At 35.9% G+C, this 15557-nt stretch overlaps 1 protein-coding gene and 1 long non-coding RNA gene across 2 annotated transcripts; one reads left to right on the forward strand and one right to left on the reverse strand.

Annotated features, from left to right (window-relative positions):
- Nucleotides 1–603: 603 nt before the first annotated feature.
- Nucleotides 604–3195, forward strand: LOC127857731 (uncharacterized). The gene has a single exon (XM_052394390.1). The coding sequence runs from the start codon at nucleotides 960–962 to the stop codon at nucleotides 2286–2288; it is 1329 nt and encodes a 442-aa protein (XP_052250350.1). The 5' UTR covers nucleotides 604–959; the 3' UTR covers nucleotides 2289–3195.
- Nucleotides 3196–8442: 5247 nt separating this feature from the next.
- On the reverse strand, nucleotides 8443–13909 carry LOC127857934 (uncharacterized). Its single transcript, XR_008038687.1, has 2 exons — nucleotides 12838–13909; nucleotides 8443–12646 (listed from the first exon to the last, which is right to left on the reverse strand). It is a non-coding gene; the product is annotated as an uncharacterized LOC127857934 (long non-coding RNA).
- Nucleotides 13910–15557: the final 1648 nt, after the last annotated feature.

Below are 15557 nucleotides of genomic sequence, written 5' to 3' on the forward strand. Positions count from 1 at the left end.
ATTATAATAAATTCGAACTGCGATCGCGAATCATTCTTGGATCGGGAAAGTAATTATACTCATTTAATGTGTTACAACTACAATTAGCAAAATGCTGGCGTTTAAACGTAAATCGCTTTAAAGTAAATCGAATTGATTTAATTAATATTACTTCTGAATTAAAACAGTGCCTTAAATTCGCGCAAAATAAACAGCTTATTTAAAAGATTATATAATCGTAATAAATAACGTCTGTTAGCAATGCTTCAAAAGGTCAACAATCTACAGTTGTATTTAAAAAAAATTTTTTATGTTTTATACATAAACATAATAGTTTGTTAAATTTGCAATTTATGTTGTTACCTTTTTTTCGTATTAAGTTTTCATTTAATATCAAATATATTGTAAAGATAGTCATGTAAAACACGTTTCTGTTGTAAATTATGCTTTTGTTAAACAACTTGAAGGCACCTTTTGAGGTGGGGTCGCGCCATGTAGTAATGTAAAACAAATTTATTTCAATGTCTAAAATTATATATATGCCCCGATCCTTTTTGCATGACTACCTAAATGTAGAAATGACGGCCGGTATAAAAATTCCGTGTATAAGCACTTTGAAGTTTTAATTTCAAAAGTACTGTCCAATCTTTCAATTCACAACAATTGATCAGAGAAACACTCCTATGACGGCGTGTCCTTTGAATAAAGCAACTCAGGGTCAATAGTGCTCACAGTTCTAAAAATATTCATGACACAGATTGAAAATTTCACTAACATTCGCAAACTGCCAATAAGTTATTGAACATTAATACAAACTTCAATTGAACATTGATCTGGGTCGTAGTTATCGAATACTTGAGTTTAATCGCTCGGCGATCGCACCTATGGAACGTACCTGTGATCGATAATCCAATACGAGTTAGCTATGTCACTACCCATCAATAGATCGGGTTTTCTATGATATTTAAGCGAAATAAGACATGTACAGACAATACATGAAACAGATCGGATCTAAACAACAACGCACAGATATGCGAACGAAGTCTGTCAAGAGTGATTCTTCGGTGAAGGATTTAATAAGTGACAGCGTTGCTGTAGGTCATGTAAATTCTGAAACAGACGGTGGTGTCAATGGAGAAATGGAATCGGAACGTGATCTAGAACACGCGGATTTCGATTGCAACAGTGTAAATACTCGTTCTTCTTCCAAGTCGCAGCATAGGAAGCTTGTGCTACATTTCGACATCCGGAACACGGTGCTCGTGGCGGACTCTGTCACGAATGTCTCGGTGGAACAGGCGCTCAACAGCTTCCTTACCGGGGTCACGTGGGGTCGCGAGGGGCCGGAAGGTGAGTGGCAGTGGCACTCCGACAGCCTCTCACTGACCCCACCAGCGAAAGATGTCATTACATATTATAAATATCTAGAAAAGAAGTTCGTCAAGAACACGACGGATCGAACTCAGCTTAGATTAGCTACTGGAGATTTCACTCATAACGAAAAGGGCCAAATATTTCATTCACATTTTCTGAATCACTTAGAATTATTAAAATGGAGGCACGAATTTGATAAACCCAAACATGACGTGCTCACAATGTCCGGCGCGGACGGACAGCAATATAACTATATCGTGCCCGCAGTGTATAAGTGCATTCACCATCTGATTGAAACAAAACGAGACTTTGCCGTGATATTTAGAACATACGGACTAGACGCCCCGAACGTTATCAAAAGCTTGTCTCACGGACTAAAAGGTAACCATCCTGGGTTCCCTAAACCAGTCTCGTTACCCGTTGACGAAAACATTGGCACAGTAAATCGAAGCAAGACTGCACCAACTGAATTTATTGTTTATGGAAAACCGGAACCGGAAGTGCTCAAAGGTGATAGGGCAATTTACGACATGTTGTCGCAAAAGGAGGGCATTTCCGGTTTTCGGGACGATATTCATTACTGGTTAGAGAACAACTACCACCACAACACCTCGAAGCCGCTAATGATCGATCCATTTGACGCCTCCGTCCATCATATTTTCTTTGACGACAATTATCGAACCTACGAAGAGGACAGCATTATCGACATACGTCTGTTCGACACGAAGAACGCTTCAGAGGCTCGAAGTTTGAAGGACTTCGAACTGGCGCAGTTTGAGAACGTATGTGTGGTGCAAGCCGATCTTATCAAGTGCATAGAAGACGAGGATTACTATGTGGACCGAGTAGCCGAGTGCGAAACCAATTACTCAAAGTTCTTACAAAAGTGGGCAAGATTCTCGCGAAGTATGTCTGTACGACAAATGCTCATATGATGGTGGCGACGTGCACTAAAAGCTTGTTATTGTTTTGTTGCTAATTTTAGGGTCTTGTTTTATTCTGATAATCGACCATAAGGGTTTTGGGCCCGTGTTCCCGTGTTGGGAATACTTATATTTTTACAAATTTAGATATATATTTCTTAAACCAAAGAAAATCCCCATGCATATCTGTGGTATTTCTAACCTTTCTGCTTACATCCTAATTTGCTTTACATTCTTTTAATTTAGGTATTTCTTTAAGAGACTCGAGTTATTATTTTTTAATAAAAAACATTTAAACTGAAGTACCGGTAATTATTAATTTAAATTATTAAATCCCACGCTCTCGTATGAGTCTTTCAAATACGCGCCCGGCATAACAAATATTGTTCATCTCATTTTAAGTCGATGCGCTCAACATGTTAAAATACATTGCGTATAAATTGTGTATTTTTAATAAGCTGAACTGTGCAATCAATATGTGTTTGTGTTATGCTCATTAGAACTATTTGAGGCCGCGACGCGGGACATGTAAGACTCAAAGCAAAAAAAACACAATGTTTGCAAAAAAAATCGCCTCAATTACAAAATTTATTATAATACAAAACGTGCGATAGGTCATTATCCAGTACACACGGGCTTTAAGAGGCTGTGCTATTCATTAAATGATATTATTACCAGGGTTGGCACAACCGACCCGGTCAATCCTCAAAGAGTGGTCAGTACTGGTCGATTGAATTATAGTAACTTTAATGCCGCAACCTTGTGATGAACTCAACATTTTTTAATTTATTGTCTTACTTAACAATAATATTTATACTGCTGCATGCATGACATTTCATTGTTAATTATTGTGAATTTTTGTTTGTCGTGATTTATGTCATAAACGAACAACGAATGCAAAATAAACTAAATTGATGAACCCCTAATTTATTTGTAAATGAATACTGAGTGAATGCTTCGTTCATTCGGAATATTGTTACAAAGAGTTACAGCAATTCATATGTTTACAAAAAATCATTGTTTTTTAATATGACATGATAATCCGATTAGTAAGAAGAGTTTTTCGTTTAAACGGTATGCCCTAATTTGAACTAGGCGTAATTTCTGTAAAGATATAATTGGTATGGTACAATGATTACATCGACATTGAATGCTCATCTTCAGGAATATATTTGTGATTATTACAATCCTACATGCTAATTTAACGATTCTAACATGAACTGTGTCCAGTTATCCTTTCAATGTGACCTTGAACCCTATCTTCATCTAGGCAATACATTAGAAATTAAGAAGCCATTACCGGTCATGGTCAACAGAGCTATCATTTATAGAACATGCCAATCTGACACAAAAATGTATAGTTTTTGGTCATTTTATGTGAAATGATACATATATGTTTTGTTACTTACCATTGTATGAACTTCTTTGCGTCGGCAGATTTGTAGGATATTCTTATAGCTAGGAGCTGCACGGAGAAAATGATAAGCGCAGTTTCATTTTTATAATTAAGTTATCAAAATGTAAGGGATTTTGAACGCGTGTAATCCACCAGATGAATTTCTCTCTATAATGTTATTACTTAAGATGTGCTTAACAAAATATTTACTTTATTTAAATGAACATATGAATCATAATAACAAAATGCTTGAACCCAAACATTGATGCTTATATCTTAAAACAAGGACAACAAATTAGCTTTTTACATAACCGTGTTTATTTAAACGATTAAGTTCTGTGTAAAATCTTGCACCAAACAGAAAAAAACATTAGACGAACACATTTCACTCCGTCTTTAATTTCTTTCAGGAATTTTTGCCAAGGATTAAAGTCGATCGAATGGATTATTGTTTGTTTGTTACCATTGAACCAGGAACCCTAACATATTCCTGGTGTCCCAAGTACTTGATTGACGTTATTCCACTGGATCAGTGCAAGTTTGCACTAAGTAAGGAATGTACCTCTACTCAGTAGCCGGCGCCTATTGAGAGTGGGAAGTTAGAATCGCGTATCCGAATTGCTTATATGCACAATGTCAGCATTTAATAAGCTGTATACGTTTGGAATAAATGTTCAAGAATTATGTACACAGTAACTGTTTACGCCTCGCTCGCTCAAATGTTTGGGAGTAACATTCCATTTAACAACCGAATAATTTATTGTGGCCTAATTCATAAAATTGATCAGTCAGTTGTGATATTAAAAGTAGTCTTTTGTTAAAGGGTTAAAGGGGTCTTTTCACAGATTTTGGCATGCATTGAAGTTTGTCATTAAATGCTTTGTATTGTAAAATGTAAACATTGGATATAAAAAGCTCCAGTAATAAAACAACAACAATAAAATTAAAGAAAAAAAGTAACCCTCAACTGGGCTCGAACCAATGACCCCTGGAGTAAAAGTCTATCGCTTAGAACACTCGGCCATCCGTGCTCATACAATGAATAATGCATTTTATACTTTATATAAGCAATCCTCGTAGTATTACAAAATATAGCGACAACAACAGAACTTTCCAAATAATTAAATTGTTTCGCGTCGCAACGCTTTTTAATTTTCATGTTTTTGAATCGTCAAAAGATGCATATAATGGATATTTTAGAGCATGGTAAATGTTCAGCAGTACTTTTTCCTCACAAATATCATAAATACAACGAAAATTTGTGAATCTGAAACCTTTTTTTTATTTTGTCAATTTACCAAAACGTGAAAAGGCCCCTTTAATGTTTCGTTTTGCATGAACTTTTTATTTATAACAAGATACTAATGTTTTTCACGGACGTATTGTTCGAACAGTCAATAACACGCCCATAAAAGTACGAACACGCCTTTGTGGCAATTCTATATATCGAGATTTTGAGACATACATAAACACGCGTCTTCACACGTAGATCGATACTGTTAAGGTCAGTCCCGTATCGTGATAGATCAATGTTGAACGATACATGGGTATTTTAACTCGAAACCAGAAAGACTATCGAACAAACCTGCTTAAGAGTCAAAGTCGCAAACACATCTGCGACCGTTAGACACAATGTCAGCGAATAAATAAGAAAATAGAACAGTCATTAATCATGTATACGTGTGTTCGCGTGTTTAGCTATACATTCAAAGGAAAATATCACCGAAATAAGCGGTCGAATTAGCCGCTCAATACCCGGTTATTTGGTGACATTGATTATTGAATAAATATTAACGTGACGTGGTGTATACATGTTCATACAATAAACCTAATGCTTCACTGTTTACATATTTGATAATAATAAATATTTCAGTATAACGTTAATCAAGTGATTACTACTGAAAAAATATTTAAGTACAACGTTAATAAAGTTATTACTACTGATATATTTATATATGATATTATATAATGCTGTCGTGTCAATCTTGTACTACCATGTAACTATCATATTAGCTCCGTTTTTTTCAATTATCTTGTATAGATCACAGGCACCCTCGAAATTGTCTATTTGTTATACAAAATATCAAAATAACACATGGGCAATTTTGAGGGATTTGGGAAGGGGTAGCAGCTGGGGTGGGGGAGGTAGCAACTTACCGGTATGCCGTGTGCCTTTGGTATAGATTGCGTGTTTACAGACATTCTCACAAAGTCGTTCTACACAATTTCAACAAATATGTGCACACTCATTATGCTAAGTTTTTTTTATTAATAGACCAAGAGTAAGTCAACTGTGTTTGACGCGACCGGTTCTTTATATTGGCTTCATTACTTAAACTTAATACCTGTACCTTTTATCCAATACAGTATCACGGCCTTAAAGGGACCGTCAACCAGATTGTCGAAAAAAAGAAAAGTTTTAAAATACAGATTTTTTTACAATTATTAGTTTATATTGATTAAAATATCACGACTGGTATGTTACATTACTTGTAATATACCAGTCGTGATATTTTAATTAATATAAACTAATAATTGTAAAAAAATACGGTACTTTAAAACTTTTCTATTTTCGTAAATCTGGTTGACGGTCCCTTTAACACTGTGAATGACAATGCTTTTTAATAAAAGTTAAAGTGACATTTTCACAGATTTAAAACTCGGTCGTGCTTAAATCTGGAAAAAAATCAATTAACTATGTCTAGCGATTATAGTTTTATTCTTCAGTCAACATTCACCATATCTATGTTAGCCTATTTAGTACTTAATTTTCTGCTTTTCAACATTTTTTTCACACTATCAGATGCACGTATATGTGAATAATATGAAGTTTGGTTACTTATTCGGATTTATTACTGTGTGAATATAATACAATTGTGTCAGTTGGGTGGTTTATATAGATAAACAGACAAAGACTTGCTGAATAGACGTTGCAATGTAATCAATCTGCTTAGTTTTAATCGGTCAGTTAATTTTTGTTAAATGCAAATATACAAATCAGGGCTGAAAATGCACAGTATAACTTCGATTATTTTCGAAAACAGTGAGGTCATTTAAGCTTAAGTATCGTTTAGAATAAATAGAACTCTGTGACTTGCATGTGCCGCCTTACGGGAATCCCTTGAAAAGCCAAAAACATGTGCCTACTGCAGATCTTGGTATCCTTCATCATCCGAGTAACGATAGAGACCGCCGAACGTGTGGACGAGTTTTGAAGTCCATTAAGGTGAACAACACGAACGGCCTACTTGCGCCGGGAGTATGCATTGATCCGAGAACATAACATTTATTGTACAAACACAAACACATCTCTCAAATTTCTTAATGCAACGAGGGGTCTGACGTTATTGTTTGTCAAACGTTCCTAATACGATATCAACCTATGATGCTAATATTTGCCGCGTTGTGAGAAAACTGGGCTTAAGGTATGTGCGTAAAGTGTCGTCACAGACTAGCCTGTGCAGTCTGCACAGGCTAATCAGGAAAGACACTTTCCACTTTTATGGTATTTTTAGTTTCAAGAAAGTCCCTTCTTACAGAAAAACTAGTTTAAGCGGAAAGTGTCGTTCCTGATTAGCCTGTGCGGACTGCACAGACTAATATGGGACGACACTTTACGCACTTGCATTAAGCCCAGTTTTCTCAGAACGCGGCTCAAATATGCAATACTCTTATGAATCGTTTAGCAACTGGATTCACTAGAAATATACGTATATATTTTAACACAATAATACCATTTCTGACGCTTAATCAGGATATCGAAAATTCGTTGTGCAATTGTACATTCTTTAAACGTATGCCTATGACTTAAAAACTCTTGTCTGAACACACGGTTTATACGTTATTGGTGAAATATTTAAGATTCCATTCATAGGATTGTGGTTTGGCCAAACATGTATACATTTGTAAGTAACATCTAAATAATCGTCAGAGAATGTGAATAGCGCTCTAAGGAAACCGAGCATAATGTGCGTTAAGTATCGTCCCAGAATAGCCTGCGTATGTGTGTTACGTATCTCCCCAGATTATCATATGGAGTCCACACCAACAGGGACGATACTTGTCCGCCGAAACTGCATTTTCGATAAGTAGAGACTTCCTTTAAACTAAAAATTTTATAAAGCGGAAAGTATCGTACCTGATAAGCCGTGAAGTATCGTCTCAGATTATCCCGTTAAGTCCGCATGACTGTACGGGATTATGTGAGACGATACTTTACGCACATGCGCAGGAAAAACTGGGCTTAATGCATGAGCGTATAGTGGTATCCAAGATTAACACGTGTGCGGACAGGAACGACACTTTCCGCTTGTATGCTAGTTTTCGTTTTAAGCAAATCTTCTAAACGAAAACCTCTTTAGGCCAAAAGTGTCGTTCCTGAGTGGACTGTGTGGACCGCACCGGCTACTCTGGGATGACACTAGACTGTGTGGACCGCACCGGCTACTCTGGGATGACACTAGACTGTGTGGACCGCACCGGCTACTCTGGGATGACACTAGACTGTGTGGACCGCACCGGCTACTCTGGGATGACACTAGACTGTGTGGACCGCACCGGCTACTCTGGGATGACACTAGACTGTGTGGACCGCACCGGCTACTCTGGGATGACACTAGACTGTGTGGACCGCACCGGCTACTCTGGGATGACACTTAACGCTCATGCATTAAGCCCAGCTTTCCCAGATCGAGGCTAAAATTAGGAGAACAAAACATGAACATGTCTGACTTCCAGAAGCAGAGTTTACTGATAAACAACACGTTAAAATGAACTATATTCGCACATTTATTCCTTTTTAAATTGTACATTGTTGACTTCTGCAATACAACACATTTTTTTCAGAAAATATATAAATCTGAATCGGCATATTTAATCACATTAAATTAACAATACTTAATTATATCAAAAGCACGTGAGCTCTCTCACACAATATAAGAAAAATTTCAACTGAAAATAAAATTCAATAACGTCCAATGCTTAGCATTGGATTTAACTACAAAACAATAAATTACGAAACACTGGACGTGACATGAACTGCAAAAATAACACAGATTTTCAGTGTACTGTCATGTAACTGGAACATTAACACATGATTTCTTAAAGAGCAACACAAATTGTCACAAATATGGTCATTCAAATAAATTTAAGATAAGAAAAAAACACACAAAACGTAAGAGAAACTGTTGGTAAGTGTCAAATGATTTTAATTGAATGACAAGAATTTAATTACGCCGGACACATATGTTTTTGAAAATTAGAACAGTGTAAAACAACAAGCCGTTACAAGCACTAATACAAAAGGAATTTCATGTTCCTCAATACAAATCCAATCGGACATTTCAATAAATACATAAACTATCTCATCATGACATATAATCTGCATTCATTAATAATGAATATTGTGTATTAAATGCTGTAAAACAAAAGTGATGTAATGTGGCAAAAAGATTTCATAGAAAACACAGAAAACTAATTAATAAAACTCATTTATATTTTTGCATGACAAAAATAATTATGTTATGCTAAACAAATTACTGCCAATCAAATGTAAAAAACTGATTTGCAAAAGCGTGTACACATGAACTAATCCTGGTTGCAGCACTCAATGCAAGTCCAGTTGCAATGTTCATCAACCAAGTTAACGATAAGTATTTGAAAATATTTTTGGCCATAAAATTCCCTATATGTTCTCATTAAAATCTCAATAGCACTTTGCCAAAAATATATTGAACACGTGTTACTTCATAAATCATATGCGTCCTGATATTATACACAATTACACACATAACAATGATAAAGCAGCTTTCCACAAATTTTGTTGAATCAAAGATCGATCAATACATGTCTATTTATAATACTTTGGTTGAAATCCATCCAGAAGTTTGCTAGAAAAAGACCGAAGAATAAAAGAAGGAAAATAAGACACTTATTAAAAGATCATCTTGTTTTTTCAGAAGTATATAAATGTAAGATTCATTAATAGGGCCTTATAAGGTAGACATTTAATAAATAGTATGGAATATATCATTACAATTATGTTATATTGTAAAAAATACCCAATTCTATTATTCAAATTACCCCATAAATTACTGATAAAGTAATATAAAAAAAACAAGGTGAATTTGGACAGATGTTGTAATAAAAAATATTGGAAATCTGCAAATTCACACACAATTAGACACAATGTTTATAAACTAACAAAATCATGGTTTGCAAAAGTGACTCATTCAAACAATTAACATGCCTAAAAAATTGCCAATATCTTATGGGTACAAAATAACATATGATCCTGGCTCTGTCAAAATAATGGGGGTAAAGTGTTGAAAATGATAAGCGTGTGCAGACTATGCAGGCTAATCTGGGACGACACTTTATGCAAATGCATTAAACCCCCTTCTCACACAGAATGGCCCATATCATTCTAAGGAGTCCCTTCTCACACAGAATGGCCCATTTCATTCTAAGGAGAGTCCCTTCTCACACAGAATGGCCCATATCATTCTAAGGAGAGTCCCTTCACACTCAGAAAATCACACTGTTATAAACACATTTTTACACAATCTGTTTTTACACATACAGGCATATTTCTAAGGTCTGAGATGTGAATAGAAATCTGAGAACAAAATTTGGCTCAAGGACATTTCCAAACAACAATGTGCCCTTGTTTTAGATGATGTCATACATAACTATAAATGGACAAGACTTTCAAATGCTCGAACCATCTTACATTGACTCACACAGTGTTAACATTTGCAAATACTGCATTTATGAATGTAGCAAATAAGTTTTCATATTGATACGGTGCTAACAAATAATAATAATAATAAATAATACATAGATCTGCTCCTTGTATGTTCAGTCATTAGAATGCCCAGGATACTAAGTACTGCTCAATATGTACTATTTGTGTTCATTAAACCATCAACATAGGTTTGATAAAGTTTGACATCGGGAGTGAGGCATGAATTACTATCAATACAATTGATAACAAGAAAATGTGTTGAATTTATATCCCAATCCAAACACGTTTTGTTTATGGGTGGGTTTAAATCCCTTGATGTATGGTTGAATGGTAACACAAAAACAACAAAGGACAATAACTATTATATGAGAAAGTGTAGAGTTATGTTTCTTGAGGATGACATTTCTCATTGATATCTTTACATCCATGAAGTTTCATATTTAAATTGTTTATATTTACTGAGATATAGCCCTATAAAGATACATCATACAAAATAACAAACGGCAATTACTCTTATTAAAAAAAACTTGAAAGTATATGGTTACGGTTGTTGTGCTTGGCACTTCTTCTCATTGACATATGTACATCCATGAAGTTTCATGTTAAAATATTTTATCATATATAAGATATAGCCCCAACATGTTGCTTCATTAAACAAGAGGGCCAAGATGACCCTAGTTCGCTCATCTGAGAGGAGTCAGTTCATTCAATCTTTACCAAACATCAAACTTGACCTAGATATTGTCCAGACAAACATCCTGGTCAAGTTTCATCATTATTGAACCAAAAATATGGCATATGGAGTGATTTTGTTTTTGTAAGATTTAAGCTGGTGGCCTATATTTTGAGTTGACCCCCCTTACCAAACATCAAATTTTGCTAACAAAAATAAATATTATGACCAAGATTCATAAAATCTGAAACAAAATTGTGACCTCTAGTGTTACAAGGATTTTGTATAATATAATGAAAATTTGGACAATCTAAGGGCAATAATTATGGCATTAATTATTTGATATATATATAAAACCAATCTTTTCACCAAGTTTCATGATGATTGGGCAAAAAATGTGACTTCTAGAGTGTTCACAAGCTTTTATATAAATATAAGAAAACTGCCCCGCCCCGCCGGCCATGTTATTCAACTGACTGGAACCATTTTCAAACTCAACTCTCATATCAAAGAAACAAATTTTCTGACCAAATTTCATGAAAATTGGGCCAAAATGTGACTTCTAGAGTGTTCACATATGTTTTCAGTATATACATATAGAGAAAAATGCCCTGCCCACTGGCAGCCATGTTTTTTTACCGATCTGGACCATTTTCGAACTCGTCCGAGATATCAATAAAACCAATGTTTTGACCAACTTTCATGATGATTGGGCAAAAAATTGTGACTTCTAGAGTGTTTACAAGGTTTCTCTATAGCCAAATAAGGAAAACTGCCCCCCCCCCCCCCGCAGCCATGTTATTCAACTGACCGGAACCTTTTTCGAACTCAACTCTCATATCAAAGAAACAAATGTTCTGACCAAATTTCATGAAAATTGGGCCAAAAATGTGACTTCTAGAGAGTTCACATATGTATTCATTATATACATATAGAGAAAAATGCCCCGCCCACTGGCGGCCATGTTTTTTCACCGATCTGTGGACCATTTTCAAACTCGTCCGAGATATAAATAAAAACAATGTTTTGACCAACTCTCATGATGATTGGGATAAAATTGTGACTTCTAGAGTGTTTACAAGGTTTCACTAAAGCCAAATAAGGAAACTGCCCCCCCCCCCCCAGCAGCCATGTTATTGATTTGACAAGAACCATTTTCGAACTCTACTCTCATATCAAGGAAACAAATGTTCTGACCAAATTTCATAAAAATTGGGCCAAAAATGTGACTTCTAGAGTGTTCTCATGTTTTCACTATATACATATAGAGAGAAATGCCCCGCCCACTGGCGGCCATGTTTTTTCACCGATCTGGACCATTTTCCAACTCGTCCGAGATATCAATAAAACCAATGTTAGGACCAACTTTCATGATGATTGGGCAAAAATTGTGACTTCTAGAGTGTTTACAAGGTTTCTCTATAGCCAAATAGGAAAAACTGACACTATATACATATCAAGAAAAATGCCCCGCCCACTGGCCGCCATGTTTTTTCACCGATCTGGACCATTTTCTAACTCGTCCGAGATATCAATAAAACCAATGTTTTGACCAACTTTCATGATGATTGGACAAAAATTGTGACTTCTAAAGTGTTTACAAGGTTTCTCTTTAGCCAAAAAGGGAAAACTGCCACTATATACATATAGATAAAAATGCCATGCCCACTGGCCGCCATGTTTTTACACCAATCTGGACCATTTTCGAACTCGTTCGAGATATCAATTAAATCAATGTTTTGACCACCTTTCATGATGATTGGGCAAAAATTGTGACTACTACAGTGTTTACAAGGTTTCTCTATAGCCAAATAAGGAAAACTGCCCCGCCCACTGAAGGCCATGTTTTTCAACAGACCGGAACCACTTTTGAACTCAATCAAGATATCATTAAGACAAACATTTTGACAAAGTTACATGAAGATTGAACATAAAATGTGACTTCTACAGTGTTTACAAGGTTTTTCTTTTTTTTTACCTAGTGACCTAGTTTTTGACCCGGCACAACCCAGTTTCGAACTCGGCCGAGATTTTATTGGGGCAAAGCTTCTGACCAAGTTTTATGAAGATGGGACAACAAATGTGGCCTCTAGAGTGTTTATAAACAAATGTTAACGGACGGACGGACAACGGACAAAGACCGATCAGAAAAGCTCACCAGAGCAATCAGGTGAGCTGAAAAAAAGGGACGTGTATATTTCAGAAAATTAAGGGTTATGGTTCTTGTGTATGGCACTTTTTCTCATTGAAATCTATACAGCAATAAAGGTTCATGTTGAAATGCAGCCTTGAAAAGTTTCATCACACAAAAACTAATAAGAGGGCCAGAGGCCAACAGTCGCTGACCTGAGACCTCAGGGAATTGAACTGCTCTTAGCAACTTTTGAAATGTTTCTGAAACCATTTTAAAACTTGGCCAAAATATCAACTTGTCAGTTAACATGGTTTTAATATAGCAATATAAGGAAAAAATACCCAGCTTTAAAGACGGAAATGTTTTTCAATAGAAGGGAACCAATTTCTAAATCAGTGCATATATTATTAGAACAAACGTTCAAGTTTCATGAAGATTGGACTAATAATGTGACTTCTTAAGTGTTAACTAGGTTCTACTATAGCCATATAAGGAAAAATGTCCCTTTCCCTGGTCCGTATTAAAAACAAGAGCACCGCCTTGCGGATGCAGACCGCTCATCTATTTTTCTTTTTAAAGGTGAAGGGACCTATCTCAATTTCAATCACAAAGGAAGGAGGGGTGGAGTGGAGGGGGTGTATAGTGTGGGGGTGTGGTCATTAATTACATTTTCTTCAAAAAATGCAAAAAAATGCATTTTTTTGGGGGGGGGGTGGGGGTGGGGGGGGGGATTCTTCGGTGGGATGGTTGGACAGTATTTCAAAAATAAAATAATACAAAAAAATATTTGTGTTTTTTAACCATGTTTAAAAAAAATTGGGGGGTGGGGGGGTGGGGGGGGGGTATAGTGTTAGGGTCATTTATTAGATGAAATTTAAGAAAAAAATAATAATTTGGGGGGGGGGGGGGGGGGGATTCGGGGTGGAGGGGGGCTTTGGGGATGGTTTGGGTGGAGTCTATTGTGGTATGTCAGGTAAGAGTTGTTTTGTCAAAGTATCAATTAAATCTAATCATAAATAAAGAAGTTATGTCAATCTAGCAAAATTTAATAATTTGACCTTGAGAGTCAAAGTTCTTCAAAGGTCAAGGTAAAATTCAACTTGCCAGGTACAGTACCCTCATGATAGCATGAAAGTATTTGAAGTTTGAAAGCAATAGCCTTGATACTTAAGAAGTAAAGTGGATCTAAACACAAAATTTAACCATATATACAAAGTTACAAAGTCAAAAAAAGGGCCATAATTCTGTAAAAATGACAACCAGAGTTATGCAACTTGTCCTGTACTGTCCCCTTATGATAGTTTGAGAGTGTTCCAAGTATGAAAGCAATATCTATGATACTTTAGGGGTAAAGTGGACACAAAACTTAACCAAATTTTCAATTTTCTAAGTATAAAGGGCCCATAATTCCGTTAAAATGCCAGTCAGAGTTACATAACTTTGCCTGCAAAGTCCCCTTATGATAGTTAGTAAGTGTTGCAAGTATGAAAGCAATAGCTTTGATACTTTAGGAATAAAGTGGACCTAAACACAAAACTTAACCAAATTTTCAATTTTCTCAGTACAAAAAGGGCACATATTTCTGTCAAAATGCCAGTCAGAGTTACATAACTTTGCCTGCACAGTCCCCATATGATAGTAAGTGTTGCAAGTATGAAAGCAATAGCTTTGATACTTAAGGAAAAAAATGGACCTAAACACAAAACTTAACCAAAATTTTCAATTTTCTAAGTAAAACAAGAGCTGCCAGAGAACAGCGCGCTCGACTATTCGAGTGCTTGACAGTATAACATAAGCCATCATGGGGAAATTGTTCATATTCAATAATATATAGACGATCTTTCAAAAACGAAAAAAAAAAAAATTTTTTTTTTGGGGGGGAGGGGGGGGGGGGGGGGGGGGGGGGTTGAGAGGGTATAATGTGGGGTGTGGTCATTTATAAGACGAGGTTTAAAAAATAAAAAAAAGGTAAAACAAATTAATATTTTTTTTTTTTTTGGGGGGGGGGGGGGGGGGTAATTTATTAGATGTTTAAAAAAAACAAAAATGGGGGGGGGGTAAGGGGGGGGGGGGGTGAGAGGGGGTATAATGTGGGGTGTAGTAACTTTATTTGATGATGTTTAAAAAAACAATTAGGGGGGGGGGGGAGGGATTCTTGGGTAGGGCGGTGGGGTATTGTTTGGTTGGATCCATTGTGGCATTCAGGTAAGGTTGTTTTGTCCAAAGTAATTATAAAGAAGTTATGGCAATTGAAGCAAAAGTTCAATTAATCTAAGTGTAAAAGGGGCCATAATTATGTCAAAATGCTTGATACAGTGCAGGCTTTTTCCGCC

Source organism: Dreissena polymorpha, chromosome 1 (assembly GCF_020536995.1).
Source record: "Dreissena polymorpha isolate Duluth1 chromosome 1, UMN_Dpol_1.0, whole genome shotgun sequence".
Taxonomy (NCBI): Eukaryota; Metazoa; Mollusca; class Bivalvia; order Myida; family Dreissenidae; genus Dreissena; species Dreissena polymorpha.